The sequence below is a fragment of the Lithobates pipiens genome, unplaced genomic scaffold (genome assembly GCF_037356315.1).
Source record: "Lithobates pipiens isolate NorthernLeopardFrog02 unplaced genomic scaffold, aLitPip1_a1.2 Scaffold_8, whole genome shotgun sequence".
Classification (NCBI taxonomy): domain Eukaryota; kingdom Metazoa; phylum Chordata; class Amphibia; order Anura; family Ranidae; genus Lithobates; species Lithobates pipiens.
The window spans coordinates 224,025,585-224,052,858 of record NW_027507903.1 but is presented as its reverse complement, the minus strand read 5'-3'; the positions used below and the strand labels follow the sequence as shown (position 1 = coordinate 224,052,858).

Below are 27,274 nucleotides of genomic sequence, written 5' to 3'. Positions count from 1 at the left end.
ATGTGTTCTAACTGTAGGGGGGATGGGCTATGTGTGTCACGACACTGATCACTGCTCCTGATCACAGGGATGTGATCAGTGTACTGTCACTAGGAAGAATGGGGAAATGCTTGTTTACATCAGCATTTCCCCATTCTTCCTCTCCGTGAGATGATCGCAGGCATCTCCGCCGGCATCGAGTCCATGGTACCCATGATCACACTCACGGAGCTCAAGGCAGGTGCACGCGCGCCCACAATGCTGTGTCTTAAAGGGCAACATACAGGAACGTTAATATGCCTGTACGTGCCATTCTGACGACGTATATCAGTGTGATCTGGTTGGCAAGGGGTTAATATCAGTGTTGCTTTAGTAGGCTGTATAGGTCATACCATTGTGCCACTTCACATCCTCCTAGAGCAACTTCTGCCAACCATCCAAGAACAGTTTGGTGTGGAACAATGCCTTTCTAAACATGATTGAGCACCTTGCCATAAGGCAAAAGTGAAAACTATGTGGCTTGGGGAACAGAAAATCAAAATTTTGGATCTATGGCTAGGAAACTCCCCAGACATTAAAGAGGAGGGCCAGCTGAAGATTTTTTTTTTTTTTTAAGTCAGCAGCCACAAACACTGTAGCTGCTGACTTTTAATAAGCACACTTACCTATCAAGGGTGCCCGTGATGTCGGCCGCCTGAGGCTGACCCGTCCCTCGGCTCTTGGGTCCCGGCGCCGCCATTCGTACTAAGGGAAACAGGCAGTGGAGCCTTGCAGCTTCACTGTGTGTTTCTTACTGCGCATGCGGGAGTCACGCAGCGCTTTGTGAATGGGGCGTGCTGTGTTCTGGGACACAAACAGTTCCCAGAAAACAGCCCGCCCCATTCCCCAGAAGACAACGTGAGGAGGAGAAGACTGAAGATCACTGCGGAATAGGAAGAGCATCTTCAAATGCTTTTTAATGTATTTAAAGGATTGTTTTTATGTTTTTGTTTTTTAGGTTGGCCCTCTACTTCAAGCCTATTGAGAACTTGTGGTCAATCCTCAAGAGGCAGGTGAACAAAAAAAAAACTCACAAACTCCATGCATTGATTATGGAAGAATAAGCTGCCATCAGTCAGGATTTGGCCCAGAAGTTGATTAACAGCATGCCAGGGGGAATTGCAGAGGTCTTGAAAAAGAAGGGTCAATACTGCAAATATTGACTCTGTGCATAAACCTAATGTAGCTGTCAATAAAAGCCTTAGACGCTTATGAAATGCTTGCAATTATACTTCAGTATACCACAGTAACATCTGACAAAAAGATCTAAAAACAATAATGCAGCAGACTTTATGAAAATGTATATTTGTGTCATTCTCAAAACTTTTGGCCTTGGTTGTACATGTATAACTATATCACGTGCGGTTTTAAACAATGCTATATTAGATCAAGAAGACAAAATTTGATTTTTAGGTAGCTCAAAGCTTAACAGTCCTCTCACCATCCAAGCTGTCACAAAGTCTCCCATCCACGTTCCAACTGCTGCTACCTTCATGAAGCTCTCATTCCTGATACCCATATATTCCGTTATAATGTATGGACTGTGAAGAGAGAGAAGCAACATTATTGTATTACAGAAATTTTACAGTTATTTAGGCTTCTTGAAAATTGTCAGCACTATAAAGCAAATAGATATTGCTTAAAACAAAACCTTACATGAAATAGAGTCAATCAGAAGCAATGCCAGAGCTGTGCAGATAGTGATAAACTTTAATAAAAGTACAGAAAGCGATCTCTGCTTATCCTCTTTTAGCAGTTCATTTGCATAGGAAAACATGTCTCTTTAGTAACTGCTGCACAAATAGCTTTATATATGATGTTACAAAAGTGTATGCATACAGAAATATACACATAACACCAGCAGAAGCAGCAAATCATCAAAATTTAGCATGTCTATTTTTTTTAAGTGTACATATGGGTGAAGGGGGCTACATAGTAGGCCCAAGGCCTGGGAAGAACCGAGGCCATAATTTTGGAAAAGAATTGTACACAGCAACCCTCTCTGCCACTTTCTTTGGATGGAACTGGTTACAAAGCACGGATTGTTCTTTCATCGCTGTGGACATCCACCCATTTGTGTGGGACTAACACCTCCACAGAGTTTGGGAGAGTGCTGTAGTCTGTATGAAATTTTCCACCATGTTCTTACTGAAGAAATTCTGCACATAGTAATACTGGGTGTGATTAACTGCATTTGCTTGAAGGCTGGAGGGTACTTGTGTCACACTGGCCCCACCTGCATGACCGAATGGCAATTGCATCTGGATCACCGTAATAAAGAGGACTCTCTACAAATTGTGTAGCACTCGTATGCAGGCTTATGGCCTAGGAAGGAAAGAAAACCAACAAGTGACTGTACGGTAAATGCTAGATTGTGTTCAGGCACACTGTCCCTCCAAAACTGCAAAAAGGAAGAACACTGTAGCTCCAGGAACTGTCTTAACAGCCCAGGTGGTTCTCAGCCCCCATACATGTTAATAACAGGGAAAAGAAGAACAAGGAATGCCAAAATATAAGCAGAAAAAACTTCAGCTTTAACCCGCTAATTACCATAAAAACATATTTAGAGGTTTAAAAGCTTCAAATAGACCCTACAATTGTTTAAACTTGGGGGCATATGTATAAAGTAGTAATCTGAGATTTACCAAATATTTACCATAGGAGAAACTTTCTGGGGCATGTGTTTTAAATGACAGTGGTTGTTTCACTGCCAGTGAATATTTGGTGAAAGGCAACTTCGCTGCTTTATAAATATGCCTGTCAGGACCTGAATCACCAGCTGCTGGAAGGGTATATAGGTCCTCCTCTGCTATTACATGGTGTATCAATGTTTTTCTTTGTTTGCTGCTGGATAGTGTATGCTGTTTATCCTGCTCCTTAGCCTGATCTTGCTCCTGCCCTGCATCCTGTACCTTGCTGCCCCTTGCCTGATACCTTTGCTTCTGATCCCAGGCCTGGTTCCTGAACTGAATCTCCAGTTGCCCATCCAATGCAGCCCAGACGAGTAAATAAGACATGATCCATGATTCCGGCGGCGCTTGTGAACTAGACATGGTGGCTCAGTTATTCCGGCAGCGCTCGTCCCCCTCCTTCTCCGAGGTACAATATCGGCGTATAACATGCACCCCTGATTTTCCCCCTATTTTCAGGGGGAAAATGTACGTGTTATATACTGATAAATTCGGTAGTTTATTAGTTAGGCTTCCTGTTTGTTAGGTTTATTAGTCAGGTGTTCTGTAATTGGGGTTTTGTTCACGTTAGTTTTATGTTTGCTGTGTGTAAGGCCGCGTACACACGCGCGGACTGTTCGCCCAACCTTGTCCGCTGAACAGTGTTTGGGCGGACAGTCCGCTCGTGTGTGGGGCTTCAGCGGACAGTTTCAGCGGACAGTTGGCCGAACAAGGTCTTACGGAAATTCCGAAAAACTGTCCGCTGAAACCTTGTTTCAGCGGACTGTTCGCTCGTGTGTAGGCTTGTTCGGCCAACTAAGTCTCGCGCATGCTCAGAAAGGATTTCCACGTCGGAAGGTTGCATTGCAGTGTATAGGACGTCGTATTTTTCGTCCTGTCGTACGTGCCGTTCACGTCATCGCGCACGGTTTCAGCAAACTGTTCGTCCGTCGTGTGTGGCCATGTCCGTCCATGCTAAGTTTGAGCGGACTGTTCGCTCAAACTGTTGGACGGACAAAGTTGGGCCAACAGTCCGCGCGTGTGTACGCGGCCTTAGTGTCTGCATGAATTTTGTTTCACTGCAAATAAATCTCAGTTAAAGCGTATACAGTCTGGTCTCAGTTTTCTGAGTATAGCCACACAGATCTGGTCACCTCTGCCACTGATTCCTGACAACCCTTAATGTGCATCTAAGGCCGCGTACACACGCGGGGACTGTTCGCTCAACTTTGTCCGTCAAACAGTTTCAGCGAACAGTCCGCTCAAAATTAGCATGGACGGACTTGCCCACACACGACGAACGAACAGTTTGCTGAAACCGTGCGCGATGACGTGAACGGCACGTACGACGGGACGGAAAATACGACGTCCTATACACTGCATTACAACTTTCGGCGTGTAAATCCTTTCTGAGCATGCGCGGAACTTAGTTTGACGAACAAGCCTACACACGAGGGGACTGTTCGCCCAACTTTGTCCGCTGAACAGTGTTTCGGCGGACAGTCCGCCCGTGTGTGGGCTTTCAGCGGACAGTTTCAGCGAACAGTCTGCTGAACAAAGTTTTTCGGAAATTCCGAAAAACTGTCCGCTGAAACTTGGTTTCAGCGGACAGTTTTTCGGAATTTCCGAAAAACTTTGTTCAGCAGACTGTTCGCTGAAACTGTCCGCTGAAAGCCCACACACGGGCGGACTGTCCGCCGAAACACTGTTCAGCGGACAAAGTTGGGCGAACAGTCCCCGCGTGTGTACGCGGCCTGAGGGTTCCTGTATCGCGGCCTAAACAAGTATTAAATACAGTTACTATGAGATTCACAATACTCATAGTAAACAAAAACACTTCCTTTACCTGCCCTGACTGAGCCAGATTCTCCTTAATTTGCTTCTCATGAGGTTCCCCTCCCAAATACTGCGACTCACAGTGGAAGGGTTTCAGCAACAGAGGCAGTGATGTCAATCCAGAAGCAGTGGGTTGATTGACAAACTACAGGCTTGTGAAATGTTGCAGCACATTTTAGGTACAATATATATTATTTTAAAAGTAAGTACATCAATTACTATTTATTGGCATGTTCATAAATTCTCAGGCATCACTGCTCAAACTTGAAAAAATGTAGAAAAGCTTGCAATTGAAATGATCTTGCTATCCTCCTTGGTTGATTCCTCTTAAGTTCCTTGGAACTCTTGAATACCAAACCTGCACTCCAGACCTATTACCGCATATCATTTTTTTGGTTCATTTAAAGTGTGTCAATTCCCTCTAGAACCCTGTCTTTTTCACAGCAGAAAGTATAAAGCTAGGAAAAATCCCCTCTTAGACAGTAGACCCCAGAACAAGTTTTCCCATAGAAAGATCTTACTTCCTGTTTCTGAAAGAAGTTAAAATATTGGATCTCACACTTCCTGTACAGAGACTATGGTCAACGGGTCTATAATTGGGTAAATTCTTAACGCATAAGCAGCAATAAAAAAAAAAACAAAAAAAAAACTGAGATTCTAACTCATTCCTCCTCTATCCAACACTAAATAAAAAAGAAAAAAGAGCTTTGGCTTTACATACACTTTAATAAAGCTTTAATAACATACATTATTCAGGGGACAGAAATATCGAAACATCATTTTAGAAGTGCCATAATAAGCTCTTTCCATAATTTGCAAGTACGTACAGCATACTTGAACATTATGGCAGACTTTCCTTACGAGTGTATCCTCCTCCAGCGCTGAGGCACTGATCAAAGCTGCCAGTCGATGCTCTGCCCTCTGCCATCTTATTTGTGGCAATTTATGGGTTCCATAGGGTGACTTCTGATGATGAAACTCCTACATGTGCACACAACAGTGACATAATTCCTGGGTCACTGCTAGCATCTTACAGATGTTGGTAAGGAGACAGAGTGTACACCAGGGCAAGACTGGCTATAGGGTATTTGCCCAGTGGACCAGGGCCGCCCAGTCCATGCCTGTGTCTCCTCTGGCTGACTGCAGGGCTGAGCATTTCTCTCACACACAGTACAGCCTCAGAGCCAGCGCTGACAGACCTCCCTCCCTATGGATGGGAGAGCAGTCATCTGCTCCTCCTTCCGCCCTTCTCCTCCCGTGTCTGCCTCGTTTATACTCCCCGGGGATGTGTGGGAGGGAAGTTTGAAGCCAGCAGCCGCCAGCCAGTAGAGCCAAGCTGCTGACTTCCTATGCCTGAGCCTCCATCCTGTCGTGAGTAAGCTCACCTTCTCCTGACCTTCTCTTCTGCCTCCCACTGTATAAACTCATTTCACCCCTTCATGCCAGTGTGCAAATATTCGGCCTCTAGATGAGTGGGCCTCGGCGCAGAGTGGCCGCATATCTGCGTACCACACTATAAACACAGCTGTGCTGAGGACAAAAACAGAAAGCTCCCGCAATCAAGAGCTTTCTGATCATGTGGCCGCCGTGATAGTCAATCACAGCAGTCACGTGATCATAAACCCTGCCCCACCTCCCAGCATCAGAAACCCTTTAAAGGAGGAGTAAAGTGGTTAAAGAGTGCTCTGTGGATGCTTTGGTGAGCAGAGCCCCTTGCATCAGAGTTGCCCTTTACACCAGAATCTGGGGGGGCTTTGGTGAGCATATCAGAGCTCCCCCTTAAATCAGGGTTCCCTGAACACCCCTTACATCAGAGTTCACCTTTACATCAGAGCCTCCTCCTAAATCAGTGCTCCCATTTACATTAGAGTCCACACAGATCCCCCTTACAGTGTAAGTGGAAATTTTGGGAACTCTAAGGGGGGCTATGCGGACTTTGATGTAAGGGGGGATCTGCAGACTTTAATGATTTGATGTAAGGGAGCAAGGCGGGGGGAAGGGCATGACTGCAAGGGGCACTGTGATAGAGGGCTGTGATTGCTAGGGGTACTGTAATGTAAAGGGGCATTGTGATATAAAGGGAACTGCACACATTACATTCTTTGCACAGCACATAGTACTTTATTTTAATGTTCATTTGTTTGTGGTTTGATATATTTATTACACTCAGCACTTTATCTGTGGTATGATATACATACAGCACGTATTAATTGATACCTTTTTTTTATGCACTTTACTCACTTTAATACTTTGGTGCACTTTAAAATAGGAAATTGATTATAGCACACCATTACCAGTTATAACACATTACAGTGCTCCTTTACAGTGCAGTTCCCTTTATATCACATTGCCCCTTTACATTACAGTGTGGAGGGCCAACTCTGTGAATGCCCCATCACCAACTGCCCCGCAAATGCCTAAACCACCCCCCCCCCCCTCAGAAAAATTGGCTGCTCAGTCTAAAATGCTCAGACCTATTTTTTGGGCCTGGCGTACACTGTTCCATGCATGCACAGTACAGCATATACAGGGGGGAAACTGTTGTCATCTAGGACAAGTTTTTGTCAGAACAGATTTTACATGTCTCCTCTGCTAAAAAATTAAAGAAAATAAAGAAAAAAAAAGCTACTTTATGCCAGTTTCAGGTTCAGATTGTTGGGCATAATGTGTAATAAAATGTGCTGTAAATCTTGTGCCCATTTCAGGGCTTGTTTCTTCGTTGGCTTTTTTTTTTTATAGCATTTATCAAAGCTTTACTAGCAAACTCTAATGTACCCAAACTATCTGCTTCTATTTGATTCGAAGCAGCACTTAACAACAAATACACACCATGGGAGCCTTTCATTGGGCACATCCTTGATGCGCTCCCTCTGTGTTCAATTGTATAAGCCCTTACAAATACTAGATAAAGATATATTTTTATACTTTTGTCATATACTGTTTTAGCATGCACTGTGTATAAGGGCAGAACAAATAGCAATGCAATGCTGCTGCGCTGTGTTGAAGGAGTTCACTTAGAGAATAAAAAGTCTCCAGCGTGAAATAATCACCCCCATTTCTCATGACCGCAATTTACCAACAGGTCTACATTAAAATTAGACAATTCCTAATATTCATATGTTCACATGACCAGGAAACTGCCTAAGCCTTTATGTTCACATTCAAAAAGTCCTTCATTTAAACAGCATTTGGATTATGCGCTGTATACCACTCAAAGTATTTATATTTCATAAGGCTGCAAAGAACAATGTCTCCTTGCTGTCAGCCAGAAGTAAGATTTACACAGGAGTGCCAAAAATTTAAACCGTATGACATCCAAAACTGATCTGAAAGACTAGATTCCAGAGTGCCGCATAATGAAGCCTATATAAAGAACACAACTAAACAACTAAAATTTCCCCAATCTCTGTTTTTACAGCTCTATTAGTATAGGCATATGACAGCATTATTTATGCGCGTGTTCTTATATACAATTGAAAGAGCAAAACAAAGTCCTTTTCACTACTGTGTAAATATGTAACCAGCAGGTTTGTGTATTCATTCAGTCTGTCTGAATTAGGCAAAAAACATTGGCTACATTTATTTTCTATGTAGCATTCTCAATAATTGTTACATTGCATCTCTTTGCATAAGTGATCTACAAATACAGTATATTTGTAGATCAGTTATGCAAACCCATCAGCCACTTGTTGTCAGAAACCATGAAACAGACTGGGACAGAAGTACAATCAAATCACACTTGTTTATTAATAAAAATAAAAGGTAAATAGAAAAAAGCGTATTCAAGCATAGCCAGAGTCCAGTAGCCAGATCGGGTAGTCAGCCAGTCCAAAGTTCATTAACCAGATCAGGTAATCAGCCAGGCCAGAAGTCAGGGATTAAAGGAGAGCAACTGCAAGCAGGATAAGAAGCCAGGAGGGATGTCAACAAGCCAGTCTTGAAACAAACAGCAGGAAATGGTTCCTTGTGATGTGACCAACGCGAAGGCAAATGGAAAAGTGAGCAGGAAGTCGAGAAGTTACAAATAAACTTCTGATAGTAGTTGGCAAAGCCCAGGAAACGCTGCAGAGGACGTAAACCCACGGGTCGAGGCCACTGTAGGACTGCCGACAGTTTCGCTGGGTCCATCGAAAAACCAGCAGTGGAAATGACATAGCCCAGGAATGTAACCTGTTCACAATGGAACTCGCACTTCTCCAGTTTACAATAGAGATTGTTCTCTCTTAGTTTCTGGAGTACACAACAGACATCTGTGTGGTGGCTCTCCAGGGACTTGGAAAATATGAGGATGTCATCGAGATAAACCCCCACACATAACTGCAATAAATCTCGGAGGACATCATTAATAAAATTCCTGAAAAACCGCCGGGGCGTTATAAAGGCCAAAAGGCATTACCAGGTACTCTTAATGGCCTGTTCTGGTATTAAACGCAGTTTTCCACTCGTCGCCCTCCTTAATGCGCACGAGATTGTATGCCCCTCTTAGGGCAAACTTTGTGAAAACCGTTGCTCCCTTGAGGCGGTCAAATAACTCTGTAATCAATGGAATCGGGTAAGCATTCTTAATCGTGATACGATTGAGACCCCTATAATCTATACAAGGTCTCAGTTCACCGCTCTTCTTTTTCACAAAGAAGAAACCAGCACCAGCAGGAAACGAGGACTTGCGGATGAAACCTTGAGAAAGTGTGTCAGCAACATACTCCTCCATGGCCTTATACTCCAAGACCGACAAAGGGTAAACCCGGCCACGAGGAGGTATGGCACCAGGTTGAAGGTCAATTGCGCAATCAAGGCCGGTGTGGAGGCAAACTACCAGCTTGACCTTTATCAAAGACATCACCAAAATCACGGTACTCCTCGGGCAAGGAGGGGAGTGAAGCGGTGCACAGGACCTTGGATACCTTCAGGAAGCATGTCTCACTGCATTGTGGTGACCAGGAGAGAACCTCAGCACGGAGACAATCAAAAGAGGGGTTGTGCCTCTGTAACCAAGGATAACCAATAACCAGCGTAAATCTGGGTGAGGAAATAACTTGGAAATGGATTATCTCATGGTGAAGAGCCCCTACGGCCATGGACAATGGAACCGCCTCATGAGTCACATGGGCAGGCTGTAAAGGTCTCCTATCAAGAGCCTCAATGGCAAGTGGAGTGTCACGCAGCTGCAGCGAAATCGAGTGCTGCGAAACAAATGCAGCATCAATGAACAGGCCTGCAGCCCCAGGGACGATTAGAGCCTGTATCTCGATGGATGACTCAGCCCAAGAAAGGGTGACCAAAACCAGGGGCTTATCCTTCTGGATAACTGGGGACGAAACAACGCCACCTAAGGTCTGTCCATGACAGGACCTCAAGGTTCAGGCGTTCCCTGGACGGGTAGCACAAGACTTCAAAAAGTGACCTGCCTGGCCACAATAAAGGCACAATCTCTCCCTCCTCCTAAAGGCTCTCTCATCCGCAGAGAGACGCATGAAGCCCAGGTGCATGGGTTCATCTTCACTGATCAACTCGGTACCAGGAGGCATGGGAGGTGAGGGAGGCATGGGTGGGACTACAAAGCTCAGATGCAAATGTACAGGAGGCTTCCGCAAGCGCTCCTTAAGAGAAAGTCTTTCTCTGAGTCTGGAGTCAATGAGGATGGCAAACGAGATCAAGCTCTCCACCTCAATGGGTATATCTCATGCTGCTATCTCATCCTTGATCCGAGAGACCATGAGAAAAGCAGCCACAAGGGCCTCATTGTTCCAAGCAACCTCTGCTGCCAGAGTACGGAATTCAATGGCGTAGTCGGCAACAGTTTTCGTACTCTGTTTGATGGACATGAGGCACTTGGCAGCAGAAGCGAAGCATGCGGGAATGTCAAAAACCCTTTTAAAGGAGGCCACAAACTCAGGGTAACTCAAGACAACAGGTTTTTGTCTCCCATAGAGGGACAGCCCAGGCCAAGGCTCTCTCAGAAAGCAAAGATATCATGAAACCTACTTTGCTTCTGTCTGTGGGAAACGCCTGGGGCAGCATTTGAAGTATATCTCAACCTGATTGAGAAACCCTCTGCATTGAACTGGATCGCCCCCAAATCGCTGGAGAAGCGGAGCAGAACCAGACATACAGTGGTGTGAAAAGGTGTTTGCCCCCTTCCTCATTTCCTGTTCCTTTGCATGTTTGTCACACTTAAGTGTTTCGGAACATCAAACCAATTTAAACAATAGTCAAGGACAACACAAGTAAACACAAAATGCAATTTGTAAATGAAGGTGTTTATTATTAAAGGTGAAAAAAAACCTAATAACTGGTTGGGCCACCCTTAGCAGCAACAACTGCAACCAAGCGTTTGCGATAACGTGCAATGAGGCTTTTACAGCGTCCTGGAGGAATTTTGGCCCACTCATCTTTGCAGAATTGTCCTAATTCAGTTACATTAGAGGGTTTTCAAGCATGAACGGCCTTTTTAAGGTCATACCACAACATCTCAATAGGATTCAGGTCAGGACTTTGGCTAGGCCACTCCAAAGTCTTCATTTTGTTTTTCTTCAGCCATTCGGTGGTGGACTTGCTGGTGTGTTTAGGATCATTGTCCTGCTGCAGAACCCAAGTTCGTTTCAGCTTGAGTACACGAACAGATGGTCGGACATTCTCCTTCAGGATCTCTTGGTAGACAGCAGAATTCATAGTTCCTTTTATCACGGCAAGTCTTCCAGGTCCTGAAGCAGCAAAACAGCCCCAGACCATCACACTACCACCACCATATTTTACTGTTGGTATAATGTTCTTTTTATGAAATGCAGTGTTCCTTCTACGCCAGATATACTTGGACACACACCTTCCAAAGAGTTCCACTTTTGTCTCATCGGTCCACAGAATGTTGTCCCAAAAGTCTTGGGGATCATCAAGATGTGTTGTGGAGAAATTGAGACGAGCTTTGATGTTCTTTTTGCTCAGCAGTGGTTTTCTCCTTGGAACTCTGCCATGCAGGCCATTTTTGCCCAGTCTTTTCCTGATGGTGGAGGCATGAATGCTGACCTTAACTGAGGCAAGTGAGGCCTGCAGTTCCTTGGACGTTGTTGTGGGGTCTTTTGTGACCTCTTGGATGAGTCGTCGCTGCGCTCTTGGGGTAATTTTGGGCGGCCAGCCACTCCTGGGAAGGTTCACCACTGTTCCATGTCTTCGCCATTTGTGGATAATGGCTCTCACTGTGGTTCACTGGATTCCCAAAGCTTTGGAAATGGCTTTATAACCCTTTCCAGACTGATAGATCTCAATTACTTTCTTTCTCAATTGTTCCTGAATTTCTTTGGGTCTCGGCATGATGTGTAGCTTTTAAGGATCTTCTGGTGGACCTTACTGTGTCAAGCAGCTCCTATTTAAGTGATGCCTTGATTGTGAACAGGTGTGGCAATAATCAGAATTTTTGAAAACAGAGAAGAACCGCGCTCTTAGACTACTCAAACTTCCCACGTGATCCCAATGTTCAAACCAATGGACCGTATTGGATAAAAGTAAAAAATATATGGAAATAAAGTGCACAAAGTGTTATTAAATAATCATAGTGAGCAAGATTATCATTCACCAAACCATACTAATATGAATTACATTTTAAGCTTACATATTAATAATCCCAAAGATAAAAATGCATAAAAAAGTGAATGAAAAAAAGTCCTCCTTAATTACTAAATATATCCTTATGTGGTAGTCCTCAAAAAAACTTGTGAAATCAATTATAAGCAGAAAAAACACCACGTGTCAATAATAGTGTCCAAAATATTCTGAGTTCTTGCTTCGTAGATCGTGGAACAAAGCGTAGTGCACCACCACCAAACATCAAAATTGGCTCCTTACCAGATGTCAAACAAATATTCGCACATCAAAAGGATTAGATCCTGCTATACATGCTCCTCAGTCCTGCAGAACTCCACCCTCTTCCAAGATCATGGTATAGAGAGGCTCCCCATATGAACAGATTACCAAATTCACCATAAAAGGGAGAAAAAAAAAAAAAAAAGCGCTCCAATAGTGTAAAATTGCTTTTTTTATTATAAAACTCAAACTAAAAAGGCACACTTACAATACAGTAGTGAGTTTAGGCATGAACGAGTGGAAAGCGTCGGCCGTACGCTGATATCCACGGGTCTCTCCTTCTCCAACTGGTACAGTTTCTCTAGGCCCTTGGGCGGTGTGACACGTTTACTGCCTAGAGAAACTGTACCAGTTGGAGAAGGAGAGACCCGTGGATATCAGCGTACGGCCGACGCTTTCCACTCGTTCATGCCTAATCTCACTACTGTATTGTAAGTGTGCCTTTTTAGTTTGAGTTTTATAATAAAAAAAGCAATTTTACACTATTGGAGCGCTTTTTTTTTTCTCCCTTTTATGGTGAATTTGGTAATCTGTTCATATGGGGAGCCTCTCTATACCATGATCTTGGAAGAGGGTGGAGTTCTGCAGGACTGAGGAGCATGTATAGCAGGATCTAATCCTTTTGATGTGCGAATATTTGTTTGACATCTGGTAAGGAGCCAATTTTGATGTTTGGTGGTGGTGCACTACGCTTTGTTCCACGATCTACGAAGCAAGAACTCAGAATATTTTGGACACTATTATTGACACGTGGTGTTTTTTCTGCTTATAATTGATTTCACAAGTTTTTTTGAGGACTACCACATAAGGATATATTTAGTAATTAAGGAGGACTTTTTTTCATTCACTTTTTTATGCATTTTTATCTTTGGGATTATTAATATGTAAGCTTAAAATGTAATTCATATTAGTATGGTTTGGTGAATGATAATCTTGCTCACTATGATTATTTAATAACACTTTGTGCACTTTATTTCCATATATTTTTTACTTTTATCCAATACGGTCCATTGGTTTGAACATTGGGATCACGTGGGAAGTTTGAGTAGTCTAAGAGCGCGGTTCTTCTCTGTTTTCAAAATTTCTTTTATATATAATTCTTTGGGTTATATAACAGAACTGCAGCATTCTCACAGGATTTAAAATTTTCCTGCATTTATAGTTTGTAGCGCGATCTTTTCCTCGTTTTTCTATGTGGCAATAATCAGGCCTGGGTGTGGCTAGAGAAATTGAACTCAGGTGTGGACAACCACAATTATAGTATGTTTTAACAAGGGGGGCAATCACTTTTTCACACAGGGCCATGATGGTTTGGATTTTTTTTCACCTTTAATAATAAACACCTTCATTTACAAATTGCATTTTGTGTTTACTTGTGTTGTCCTTGACTATTGTTTAAATTGGTTTGATGTTCCGAAACACTTAAGTGTGACAAACATGCAAAGGAACAGGAAATGAGGAAGGGGGCAAAAACTTTTTCACACCACTGTACCTCTTATAGAGGTAATACTCGAGGCGGGTGCCTGCACAGAGACTGGCGCAGCAGCAGGGACAGCCTGCGACTCAGGTTGTACCGGAGCAGCCACCTTGGGGGATTCCAGGTGAGCCGTGTGATTCAGGAGCATTTGTAACGCCAAGGAACACTGATCTATGTGGTGATCTTGCTCATCCAATCTGGAAAAAATATTACCAACAAGTGGATTGACTGTATCTTCTGAATTCATGGCCTTCGCGTACTGTCAGAAACCATGAAACAGACTGAGACAGAAGTACAATCAAATCACACTTGTTTATTAATAAAAATAAAAGGTAAACAGAAAAAAGTGTAGTCAAGCATAGCCAGAGTAGCCAGATTGGGTAGTCAGCCAGTCCAAAGTTCATTAACCAGATCGGGTTATCAGCCAGGCCAGAAGTCAGGGATCCAAGGAGAGCAACTGCAAGCAGGATAAGAAGCCAGGATGGATGTCAACAAGCCAGTCTTGAAACAAACAGCAGGAGATGGTTCCTTGTGATGTGACCAATGCGAAGGCAAATGGAAAAGTGAGCAGGAAGTCTTTAAATAGGCAGGTCAGACGAGCATCATCGGGAACAGCTGGTAACTGTGGAAAGAGAAGAGAGCTGGCAATTAGCCGACAGCTGAGCGGCCAGCCCAGAGGAGGACGGGCTAAGCCAGCCCTGACACTTGTTTAAGGTAAATGGAGTTACTTTCAACAAATCCACTAAACCCAAAACCTAGCCCCTAAAGAGACTTTAGAACACCACATTTAGGGGTCTATTTAATAATAATAATAATAATAAATCACATAACCATTCCTGCAGCAAATTATATACATCATTCTGTGCACATTGAGCGAAAAAAGAACATTCTTTTAACTATTTGCTCTGCTGAACGAATGTTCTTTTATTATCTGCAGTAGTAAAATACTGCATTATGGCCACTACATGGAGTAGAGGAGCACAGAAAATACACATGCTCTTGTAACAAGAGAAACAATGTAAAACGCCAAAGAGAATTAGAAAATAAATGTAACCAATGGTTTTTGCCTAACTCGGACAGAATGACTGAACATGCAAACCTGCTGGAGGAATGACCATGTAGTTTTATTTATAAATAGACACCTTACTCTTGTAAGAAGCACCTTTCACTCATATATATTAGCCTTCCCTGTGCACCCCCACCACTCTGGTGAAACCCTCTGTAATTTAACCAATGCTTCTAGGTATGGGGGAGCATGGGACCTCCTCTCAAGATGCAGGTCTTGGGACCTGAGTAGTAAAGAGGAGAAAGAAGTCAACAGACCTTCTAAAACTCATCTTCCCTGTGCTCCCCCACTACATTGTTCCTCAATTCCTCACCTTGTGAAAGTTCCACATTGATAGGGGTTAGAGCTTACACAGGGTAAAGTCTTCCGCCTCCTTGTTAGGTCTGAGCATTGCATCCTGGGAGAAGGTCACATGCTCTTCCATACTTGAAAGTATTAACTGAATGGAAAAAGTGACAGGTTTTATTTAAGCCTAACATAGACCTCAATCCTAACCTTAACCTTTCATCAAAGAATACAGGGAGGATTATTCACAACAAAAAGTGTACCATCACAAACGTAATACAACTCCTGAGGGGTTACTTTTCACTTTGTACTTCTCACCTGGTTGCCGCCACACACGCTTGACACCATCTGAACCAAATAAGTTTATCTTGGTCTCATCAGACAACAGGACATGGTTCCAGTAATCTATGTCCTTAGTCTGCTTTTCCTCAAACTGTTTGCAGGCTTTCTTGTGCATCATCTTTAGAAGAGACTTCCTTCTGGGATGACAGCCATGCAGACCAATTTGATGCAGTGGGCAGCATATGGTCTGAGCAATGGCAGGCTGAACCCCCCCACCCCTTCAACCTTTGCAGCAATGCTGGCAGAACTCATATGTCTATTTTCCAAAGAAAACCTCTGGATATGACACTGAGCACGCACACTCAACTTCTTTGGTCGACCATGGCGAGGCCTGTCCTGAGTGTGTTAAACCGCTGTGTGGTCTTGGCCACCGTGCTGTAACTCAGTTTCAGGGTCTTGGCAATCTTCGTATAGCCTAGGCCATCTTTATGTAGAGTAACAATTCTTTTTTTCAGATCCTCAGGGAGTTCTTTGCCATGAGGTGCCATGTTGAACTTCCATTGGCCAGTATGAGAGCGCGAGAGCGATAAAACCAAATTTAACACACCTGCTCCCCATTCACACCTGAGACCTTGTAACACTTATGAGTCACACACATGATACCGGTGAGGGTATCACTACTCACTACTTAACACTGTAGCAAAGTGTAATTTCTTCAGTGTTGTGACATGAAAAGATATAATAAAATATTTACAAAAATGTGAGTGTACTCGCTTTTGTGAGATACTGTATAAATACTTGTAACACATAACAAGCCAAACCATTAACTACTCTAAGGCCCCTTTCAGATTGATCAGAATCCGTACAAGCATATCCGCCTGCTCAGTGGGGGATCTCTCCGCTGATCCCCGCTGAAGAGGCGGATGAATGGTCCCACTGTTCTCCGTGGGGCGGTCAGACGAAAACGGACCGCCTGTCCGTTGCCATCTGATTGTCATCAGATACTTATTCATCTGTTTTTAGTAGACCGGTTCGGATGCTGGTGGGTTTTACCGGGCACATGTCCGCTGAAATCCACTGCCCCAATGGTGTCTTAAGGCGCCTTAGCCATTCTAAAGACTATTTTCTTCCTTCACTGCCTTGAGAAAATAATTAAGGAAACAGATAATTGTCTGCAGGGGCTATATGCTCAAGGCCTGCAGGTTGGGAACTGGGAATTTATAGTAGCCCCCCTTGGTCCTCCAAGAGCTATAGGGAGTTGAGGGGAAAGGCAGAGTAGCTGGGCGATCATAGACAGTAAACAGACATTCCCAGAAGAGGAGTGTGCTATAATGTAAAAGGAGGGGGGGGCTGTGTTAGACAACTGACTACTTAAATGATCTAGTAAGTTCAAAGTCACATCATTAATGGAAAGAGACAATAGTGTAGGCAAACACATAAAATATGAGATCTTTCACATTTTACATGCAATGGTTTTAAAGCTAGTGGCAGGGTCTCTTTAAAGAACAACTGTAGACAACAAGTAAAATCAATAAACTGCTATTATCCAGAAAACAACACAGCTGTCCTAAAATCTTAAAGCATCAGATCATTCCTGCAGGAGTCTGAGAAGGCGGTGCCCAAGCCATTGCAACAGCCTTTTTCAAAAGGCATAGGTTTTGGGGCACACTACTATTTTCAAGGTACTCGTGTTCAGTAATTACCACTAGGACAGTGATTGGTATTTCCATGGAGTGGGCACAGATTTTTTATTTTAAGGATCTCAGTCACTAAGAATTTCTTGCAAACAGTCACCCAGGTGTTCCATCACACCTTGGTCCCATTTTGGCAACATGGCTGTGTTAGAAAATTTCTGAAATATTTAATTACAAACAAGGGTGTAATTGGCGTTTAAAAATATGTAATTACTTTTTGGGAACTAATATTGAATCTGTACAAGTCCTTAATCTTCAAATGGTATGCGGTCAATGTCCCTTAATGAGATGCATCCTAATTGAGATTAATAGCAATCCTTTTAAAATTAATTATCTCAAGGTTTTTTTCATTGCGCACTTCATGTCATTTAAATAAGCATTTTCCACAGGAAATTCAGCCTGCGGTGTTGTCAGAATTGTAACCACTGAAACGAGAAACAAAAGGCTCATTATTTACAAATAAATTCTGTTAATGGATTTTGCTATTTTCAACAAACACTTAACAATTAGGAATGAAAACATTTAAAAAAATTGAGAGAATTATATGCAATGATCACTGGTGTGGACTTTATTCCTTAAAGAGGAAGTAAACCCTTCCAAACAACTTGGACCTATAGGTAAGCCTAGATTAAGGCTTACCTGTAGGTCCAAGCAATATCTCCTAAACCTATATGGTTTAGGAGATATTTGCCCGAAAATGGGCACCGCTGTCTACGGCGCATGCGCCGTAGACAGCGGCGCGCAGGCGCACTAAATGCGGCAAATCCAAGAATGGATTTGCCAAATTTGTCGACTCCCGTGCGCATGCGCGGGAGTGACGTCATCGCAGCTTCGCCGTATGACAGCGGCGGAGCTGCGAGGCGCGACTCCCGTGCGCATGCGCGGGAGTGACGTCATTGCGGTTGCGCCGCTGTGATTCGTCGGAGCTGCGAGACGCCACAAGCAACATGGATGCGGCGGACTACAGGGGACAGCGGCGACTTCGCTGGCTCCTGTGTCAGGTAAGTGACACATAATGAGCTACTATGCGATGCATAGTAGTCCATTATGCTTTACCTTTGCAGGGAAAAAAAGAGGAAGTAAACCCATCAGGGTTTACTTCCTCTTTAATGCACGCACTTATGTGTACTTATGGATGATATATTAACCTGCATATGAACACGGCAGTAACTCTTTTGCTAAAGTATGGTATACTATTAAATTATACTGTAATATCGAAAAAAAATCTCCCTTCAAGAAATCTAACAATATATTTTATATTATATAATATATAAAGTCTTTATTTGGCAGCCATACAATAACATGCTGGCTTTATTTATAATAAAAATAACAACCATGCTTACCTGCTCTATGCAATGCTATCGCACAGAGCAGCCTTGATCCTCTTTTTCTGGTGTTGCCCTGCCAGCACTCCTGGCTCCTCCTCTTCAAAGGGTTATAGAGTGCCCCCACTACTCGCTCCTGAGTCCTGCTGCTACGTGCATTGTCACAGACAGCGGGACTCAGCCACGCCCCCCACTCCATGTCACCTTATTTGATTAAACAAAGAGAGAGAACCCCCATATATGGATGGGACTTTAATAGCAACAGATCACCCACATAGTCAGTAAAAAGTAAATATTGATACATAATACAATTTCCGACACAATTCTACATTTACATAAATGATAAAAGCATATGACTTCAGTTACATGCTGAGAAATGCATATGTGAATCACATGTTGCCTATACTCAACGCGTTTCAGAGATACCTTTCATCAGGGGTGCAATGGGGGAGATACAAATGTATACAATATTCTATGCATAGAAAACATAGTATCAAAAAATCCTTTCAAAAATGAAAAACAAATTAGTGTGTTGTGTGGTCGTTAATCCACAAAGTATAAGGGACACCTACTACATAAGTAAATTTTGAATAAATAAGTCGTACGTAACCGAGTGTTCAGGAGAAAAACGAACTGTGTCTAGCTGGGGAGGACAACAAAACAATGTCCAATTAGAGGGGAGGAGGGTCAAAAACCACACTGTCCCCATGCAAGTCCTCATACAGAATTTCAGCTGTTAACATAAGGGATGAGATTATATGAGGGTAGAAAAATTAACAAGAGTTTAAATAATATGAATCAATGAAACAAAAGTGGGAAAACATATCCCCAATTGGGGTGTGGTAAGCCAAAAAATGGGGGTGAGGCTTGATAATAGACAGGCAATGCTGAAATTTTATAGTGCCATTCTGAAAGATAAGTGGAATGTGTTTTTGAGGATTGTTGTGTAATAGCCCAGAAGAATTGGAATCTAAATACATGTAAATATAAGCATACTTGCATTATCTAATATATCTAGCAATGCCCACCATCAGGTTCATAATTATAATGAAAGTGACAAAAAAAAGATTAACAGCAGCGGGAGCCAATCACTCCTGCTGCTATCAATCTGTCCAATGAGGTGAGAGACAGTGGCAGGAGCCGCGGTGCTCATGCAGGTTGCTGGATCGGATGAGCTCTGGTAAGGAAAAGGTGGAGTCTGGGGGGCAGCTGCAGCATAGAATGCATTATGGTGAAAAACCTTAAGGCTTTAGGACCCACTTTGGCCACGCCAGCTCCGGAAGGTTTTACCCATTTCCTGACCCGGCCATTTTTTGAGATATGGCACACTGCTGCTCCGTCTCTCCACAGAACGATTGGTGGGTCGCGGTGGCCATCACGGCCGCCGGACCCACTGATTGGCTCCTGCGTACGCCCCTACACCCTGTGCACAAAATCCCATACATATATGTGATTTTGCACAGACAGGCCGTCTTGCTGCATTGTATATGCAGTGGGTGGTCCGGAAGCGGGTAAAGTAGATGTACACTTATAAAGTTGCAATTTAGGAATGTATATTTCAGGCACTAAATAATGAAAATAAATATTCCGTTTATTAAAGACTTATCTATGTGAAAATGTAAACTCATTAATTTCAACATTGTAATTCAATTATTTCCAGCCTTCTCTTATTAATCTGAATGATTTCATTTTTTTAAAGTTACTATATTAAGATGCCCACACATTTCCTTCTTTGAATTCTGAGACGCATATTCATATATGTCCTCATCAGGGCTGGGCTCAGCCCTTCCTTCTATGAGCTGGCCGCTCAGCTGTCGGCTAATTGCTAGCTCCTATCTCTCCACAGTGACTAACCTGTTGATGATATCCTGCTCGTCAGTCCTGTTTACTTAAGCCGTCCAGCCCAGATGATCTCTGCCTTCGCCTTGGTCAACATCACAGACACCTCCTCCTGCACTCCTGTTAAAGACTTGCTTGGCTGACATTCCTTCTGGCTCCAGATCCCACTTGCTGACTTTCTGGCTATCATCTCTGGTTATGAAACTTTGGCTATGTTTTGACTACGTTTGTTCTATTTACTTTCATTATTAAACATGTGTGATTTAACTGTACTTCTGTCTCAGTCTGATTCATGGTTTCTGACAGTCTTGTGAGTAGGCACTGCTGTTTCACAGAATTCACAGAGCTTGCCTTCTGAGCTACAGTGGAGATGAGAAGAGGAGTTTCAGGGGGCAGAGTCAGTACAGGAATCACAGCTTGTAGGCAGAAGGTCACCATGGGACATGTAGTCCTTAAAAGTTGAAAGTAAACAGCAGAGGAGAAGCTGGTGCGAACCGTAGCCAAGATACGATCAGGAGGAATCATAGGAATCGGAACCGACTCCGACTTGGAAGTGGATGAAAATTGTCGTGACAAGGCATCAGCCCTTACATTCTTAGTACCGGGTAAGAATGAGACAATGTAATTAAAACTCTACAAGAAAAGAGCCCATCTCAACCTTCTGGGAGAGAGGCGCTTAGCCTCAGACAAGAATGTAAGATTCTTATGGTCAGTAGGAATAAAATAACCCGCACAGTGGTACCTTCAAGGAGATGTCTCCATTCTTTCAGGGCTAAAATGATCGCCAACAGCTCTCTGTCACCAATCTCATAATTGCACTTAGCAGGAGACAATTTCTTGGAAAAGTAGCCACACGGATGCATAGAGCTCTCAGAGTTGGGACGTTGAGAAAGAAGGGTGCCAACTCCAGTCTCAGAAGCATCAACTTCTAGGATAAAAGGCAACATAGGATCAGGATGTGCCAACACAGGAGCAGAAACAAAGGCAGCCTTGAGAGTCTCAAAGGCCTTAATGGACTCCGGAGTCCAACTCTGTGGATTACCGTAATTTCTGGTCATATCAGTCAGGGGCTTGACCAGAGACGAGAAGTTACGAAGAAACTTCCGATAGTAGTTGGCAAAGCCCAGGAAACGCTGCAGAGGATGTAAACCCATGGGTCGAGGCCACTGTACGACTGCCGAAAGTTTCTCTGGGTACATCGAAAAACCAGCAGTGGAAATTACATAGCCCAGGAATGTAACCTGTTCACGATGGAACTCGCACTTCTCCAGTTTACAATAGAGATTGTTCTCTCTTAGTTTCTGAAGCACACGACAGACATCTGTGTGGTGGCTCTCCAGGGACTTGGAAAATATAAGGATGTCATTGAGATAAACCACCACACATAACTGCAACAAATCTCGGAGGACATCATTAATGAAATTCCTGAAAAACTGCTGGGGCATTACAAAGGCCAAAAGGCATTAGCAGGTACTCATAATGGCCTGTTCTGGTATTAAATGCAGTTTTCCACTCGTTGCCCTCCTTAATGCGCATTAAATTGTATGCCTTTCTCAAGTATAGCTTTGTGAAAACCGTTGATCCCTTGAGGCGGTCAATTAACTCTGTTATCAATGGAATCGGGTAGGCATTCTTAATCGTGACACGATTGAGACCCCTATAATCTATACAAGGTCTCAGTTCACAGCTCTTCACAAAGAAGAAACCAGCACCAGCAGGAGATGAGGATTTGCGGATGAAACCTCGAGAAAGTGCGTCTGCAACATACTCCTCCATGGCCTTATCCTCCAAGACCGACAAAGGGTAAACCCGGCCACGGGGAGGTAAGGCACCAGGTTGAAGGTCAATTGCGCAATCATAAGACCGGTGTGGAGGCAAACTACCGGCTTGACCTTTGTCAAAGACATCGCTAAAATCGTGGTACTCTTCCGGCAGGGAGGAGAGTGAAGAGGTGCACAGGACCTTGAATACCTTCAGGAAGCACGTCTCACTGCATTGTGGTGACCAGGAGAGAACCTCAGCACGGAGACAATCAAAAGAGGGGTGAGGAGACCTGGGTGAGGAGATAACTTGGAATTGGATTATCTCATGGTGAAGAGCCCCTACGGCCATGGACAATGGAACTGCCTCATGAGTCACATGGGCAGGCTGTAAAGGTCTCCCATCGAGAGCCTCAATGGCAAGTGGAGTGTCACGCAGCTGCAGCAGAATCGAATGCTGCGAAACAAATGCAGCATCAATGAACAGACCTTCAGCCCCAGAGTCGATTAGAGCCTGTATCTCGATGGACGACTCAGCCCAAGAAAGGGTGACCGAAACCAGGGGCTTATCCTTCTGGTTAACTGGGGACGAAACAATGCCACCTAAGGTCTGTCCATGACAGGACCTCAAGGTTTGGGCGTTGCCTGGAAGAGTAGGACAAGACTTCAAAAAGTGACCTGCCTGGCCACAATAAAGGCACAATCTCTCCCTCCTCCTAACGGCTCTCTCATCCGTAGAGAGACGCATGAAGCCCAGGTGCATAGGTTCATCTTCACTGACCGACTCGGGACTGCAAAGCTCGGAGGCAAATGTACAGGAGGCTTCTGCAAGTGCTCCTTAAGGGAAAATCTTTCTCTGAGTCTGGAGTCAATGAGGATGGTAAACAACCTCTCCAGCTCAGTAGGTATATCTCGGGCTGCTATCTCATCCTTGATGGAATCCATGAGACCATGAGAAAAAGCAACCATGAGGTCCTCATTGTTCCAAGAAACTTCTGCTGCCAGAGTACAGAATTCAATGGCGGTGAGGGAGGCACGGGTGGGACTGCAAAGCTCGGAGGCAATTGTACAGGAGGCTTCTGCAAGCGCTCCTTAAGAGAAAATCTTTCTCTGAGTCTGGAGTCAATGAGGATGGTAAACAAGCTCTCCAGCTCAGTAGATATATCTCGGGCTGCTATCTCATCCTTGATGGAATCCGACAGACCATGAGAAAAAGCAGCCACGAGGTCCTCATTGTTCCAAGCAACTTCTGCTGCCAGAGTACGGAATTCAATGGCGTAGTCGGCAAAAGTTCTCATACTCTGTTTGATGGACATGAGGCACTTGGCAGCAGAAGCGGAGCATGTGGGAACATCAAATACCCTTTTAAAGGAGGCCACAAACTCAGGGTAACTCAAGACAACAGGTTTTTGCGTCTCCCATAGAGGGTTAGCCCAGGCCAAGGCTCTCTCATAAAGCAAAGATATCACAAAACCTACTTTGCTTCTGTCCATGAGAAACGCCTGGGGCAGCATCTCGAAGTATATCTCAACCTGATTGAGAAACGCTCTGCATTGAACTTGATCGCCCCCAAATCACTGGGGAAGCAGAGTGGAACCAGACATAACTCTTATAGACTCGAGACAGGTGCCTGCACAGAGACGGGCGCAGCAGCAGGGACGGCCTGTGACTCAGGTTGTACCGGAGCAGCCACAGTGCGGGATTCCAGGTGAGCTGTGCGACTCAGGAGCATTTATAACGCCATGGCAAACTGATCCATGTGGTGATCTTGCTCATCCAATCTGGAAAAAATATTACCAACAAGTGGATTGACTATCTTCTGAATTCATGGCCTTTGCCTACTGTCAGAAACCATGAATCAGACAGAGACAGAAGTACAATTAAATCACTCTTGTTTATGAAATAAAAATAAAAAGGTAAATAGAGTAAGCGTAGTCAAAGCATAGCCAGAGTCCAGTAACCGGATCGAGTAGTCAGCCAGGCCAGAGTTAAATAACCAGATCGGGTAATCAGCCAGGCCAGAAGTCAGGGATCCAAGTGGAGAAACAGCAAGCAGGATAAGGAGCCAGAAGGGATGTCAGCAAACCACTCTTTAAACAGAACCGCAGGAGATGGTTTCTTGTTATGTGACCGAGGCAAAGGCAGAGATGAAGTGAGTTGGACATCTTTAAGTAGGCATGTCAGACGAGCAGGATCATGAACAGCTGGTAACTGTGGAGAGAGATGAGAGCTGGCAATTAGCCGACAGTTGAGCAGCCAGCCCAGAGAAAGAAGGGCTAAGCCAGCCCTGACAGTTTTATCTTAATGCTTGCTCATAATATTTATCTTGTGAGTGACTAGCTTCTTTTTAATACAATAAATTTGTTATACAGTTTTATACTATGTGGGGTTTCCCCAGTTTTATTCCCTTGTATGTTTTGATGGAGCACTCAATATTGCTTGGGAGACTGCAGTAATCAGTGGTGATGGAGAGGAGTGATAGGTTCCCATTACAGATGGCACTTTAACTCATACAGCGTATTTGACTCTTTTTTTAAAAGGTCAATGTGTTCTGGTAAGAATCAATTTTTATCTCAAGGTACAGGTACACTTGGGTGATTCATAGTTCAGATTGGAATCTTTTCTTCACATCTGATATGTTCATTCAGCTTGGATGAAATTGGAACTTTAAAAAAAAAATTTTTTTGACACATTAGACTGTTTCATTACATTGGATCTAATTTCTAGACACAATATATGTTTCTTGTTTGGCTTATTTTTTCACTGCTTGATTGTAGTAACCATTAGTGCTGCAAAAAAAATTGTGTGTTGATATTCCTGGAGATGCTGCAGGATCCTGCCACTGTACCCACGATCCACTGTGTGCAGATGTAATGCTTTGCAGGCTCCTATGGGAAAAATAAAAAATGCACATTTTTTCCCTACAAAAATATGTGCAGTTTTTATTTTTTCCCTAAATTGGAACTTTTCCTTTAAACTTAAATGCCCTTGTAATCTATTGTTCATGAAATCATATCCGACTGTGTTTTTCTGCCTCCTTGTAATGTTCTCTGTAAGCTCCTGAACCTCTCCTTTTATCCCTCACTTCTGTTTAGAACGAGCAGTGCATGCTTGTTGAGGCCATGTGTACTGCTCTAAGCACACTACAAATCGCGTAGTCATAGGTGTGCGCACAGGGTGTGCCAGGGCACACCCTAATCACCCTGTGTAGTGCAGATTCCCCCTACTGCCCTGGTTCCCCCATGCAGTGCTGCCGGCTTCCCTCCATTTATCCCACCGGCTGCTGCTGTGGGCATAAACAGGGGGATGTTTTAGGATGAGTGTGGAAAGGGATCTGTAAATATGTAATAGAAATACGAGATGGAGAGGAACGAATGGCAACAGGGGCCCTCAAGGAGGTTTCTACAGGACAATGGACAACTACGATCAACATCAAGATTACACGGAACAGCGCCCTCCAAGACCAGCATGGGAGGACAACCCTGGAAGGGATATAGCTCCCATGTGGAGATCTATGGAAGGAGGAAGCAGACTAGGGGAAGTAGAGGAGGGCAGAAGAAACAAAAGAAGAAGAATGTAATAGGAAAGGGTATCGATTAGAATTTTAGATTTGGGACTAAAATTTGCCCCTGAAAAATCAATTGACAAATTTGAAACCTATATTGACCTAAAAAAGTTTATGAGAAAACTGAACATAAAGAAACATTTTGTTATGAATACGGATATCAGAAGGAAAGAAGAATCAGTATATGCTCAAACTAATCTGAGGAATAAATCTACGTTTAACCCAAACACGCCAGGAAATCAATGTTTAGGGGCATTTGGAAAAACGGTGGAAGAAGACCTAAAAAAACTAGAAAAAAGAAATCATAAGAAAACGGAAAAAATCTGGAGAACGATAAAAGAACTAGGGGAAAAGAAGGATGTGGTTATAAGACCGGCCGACAAAGGAGGTGGCCTAGTAATTTTGAACAAGTCTGACTATAAAGAGGAGATGGATAACCTGCTGAATACTGAGAATACATATAAAAAGCTGAGGGGAAACCCGAGACATGAATATAAAAATAAACTAGCAGCGTTTGTGAGAAAAAGGAAAAGAAATTGGTATCCTTAATACATGTGAAGCAGAATATTTAATTTCAAACTCAACAAAAACTCCAGTCATTTATTATATGCCGAAAATACATAAAAGGCTTGTGAAGCCTCCAGGAAGGCCAATCGTCAGTGGAATAAATTAAATTTTTTCACGCCTAGGGGAATATTTGGATAAATTTCTAAAACCCCTAGTGCAGCAAGGGAAATCCTATTTGAAGGACAGTACGCAACTTATAAAAGAAATACAAGATATAAAAAATGCTGATGGGTACCTACTGGCCACCATTGATGTAAATTCTCTATGCACCAGTATTGTACAGGAAGATGGATTAAAATGAGTTAAAAAGGCATTGTACGAGCATACTGATATGCGGCAGGAGCAAATAGAATATATTATTGAGGGACTTAAACTGGCAATGGAATGTAACTACTTCTGGTATGATCATAAATATTTTGTCCAAACCAAGGGGGTAGCCATGAGGGCACGGTATGCCCCAAGTGTAGCTAACCTTATGATGAATATGTGGGAGGAGGAATATACCTACGGGAAAGACATACCCCAGCTGAAGTTCTACTGTAGGTATATAGATGACCTCATTATATTATGGGACGGAACCCCAGAAGAGTTTGAAACATTCTTGAGTAACATGAATAATAATGTCTATGGACTTACCTTTACTGGGAAATGGAGCGATCAGAGTATTGAATACCTAGATCTAAAAATCTTCAAAAAAGATGGAGAACTAAATACGAAGACTTTCTTCAAGGTAACAGACAGGAACAGTTACATTCCGATAACAAGCTGAGACCATCCCAAGTGGAAAAATAACATCCCTAAAGGACAACTATTAAGATTAAGGAGGAATTGCTATTCAGTAGAAGACTACAACCTTCAAGCAGATATTCTTGTGGAACGATTCCGAGAAAAGGGATGCAGGCTGGAATCATTACTCCAGCTAAAGAAAGCAATTAGTGGGATGGAGAGGAAAACTCTGTTTGAAAAGCAGAATAAGAAAGGAAAGAAGATGGAAATGGCCTTTATCACAGGTTATAATACCCAATACAGAGATT

General features: G+C 43.3%; 1 protein-coding gene across 1 annotated transcript in view; it reads right to left on the bottom strand.

Moving 5' to 3' along the window:
- Positions 1–27,274, bottom strand: part of TMEM117 (transmembrane protein 117) — a 399,054-nt gene that overhangs the window by 183,307 nt on the left and 188,473 nt on the right. The window contains exon 4 of the mRNA XM_077472802.1: positions 1,460–1,559. Coding sequence (XP_077328928.1) covers positions 1,460–1,559 — 100 coding nt within the window. The remainder of the gene's footprint in view (positions 1–1,459; positions 1,560–27,274) is intronic.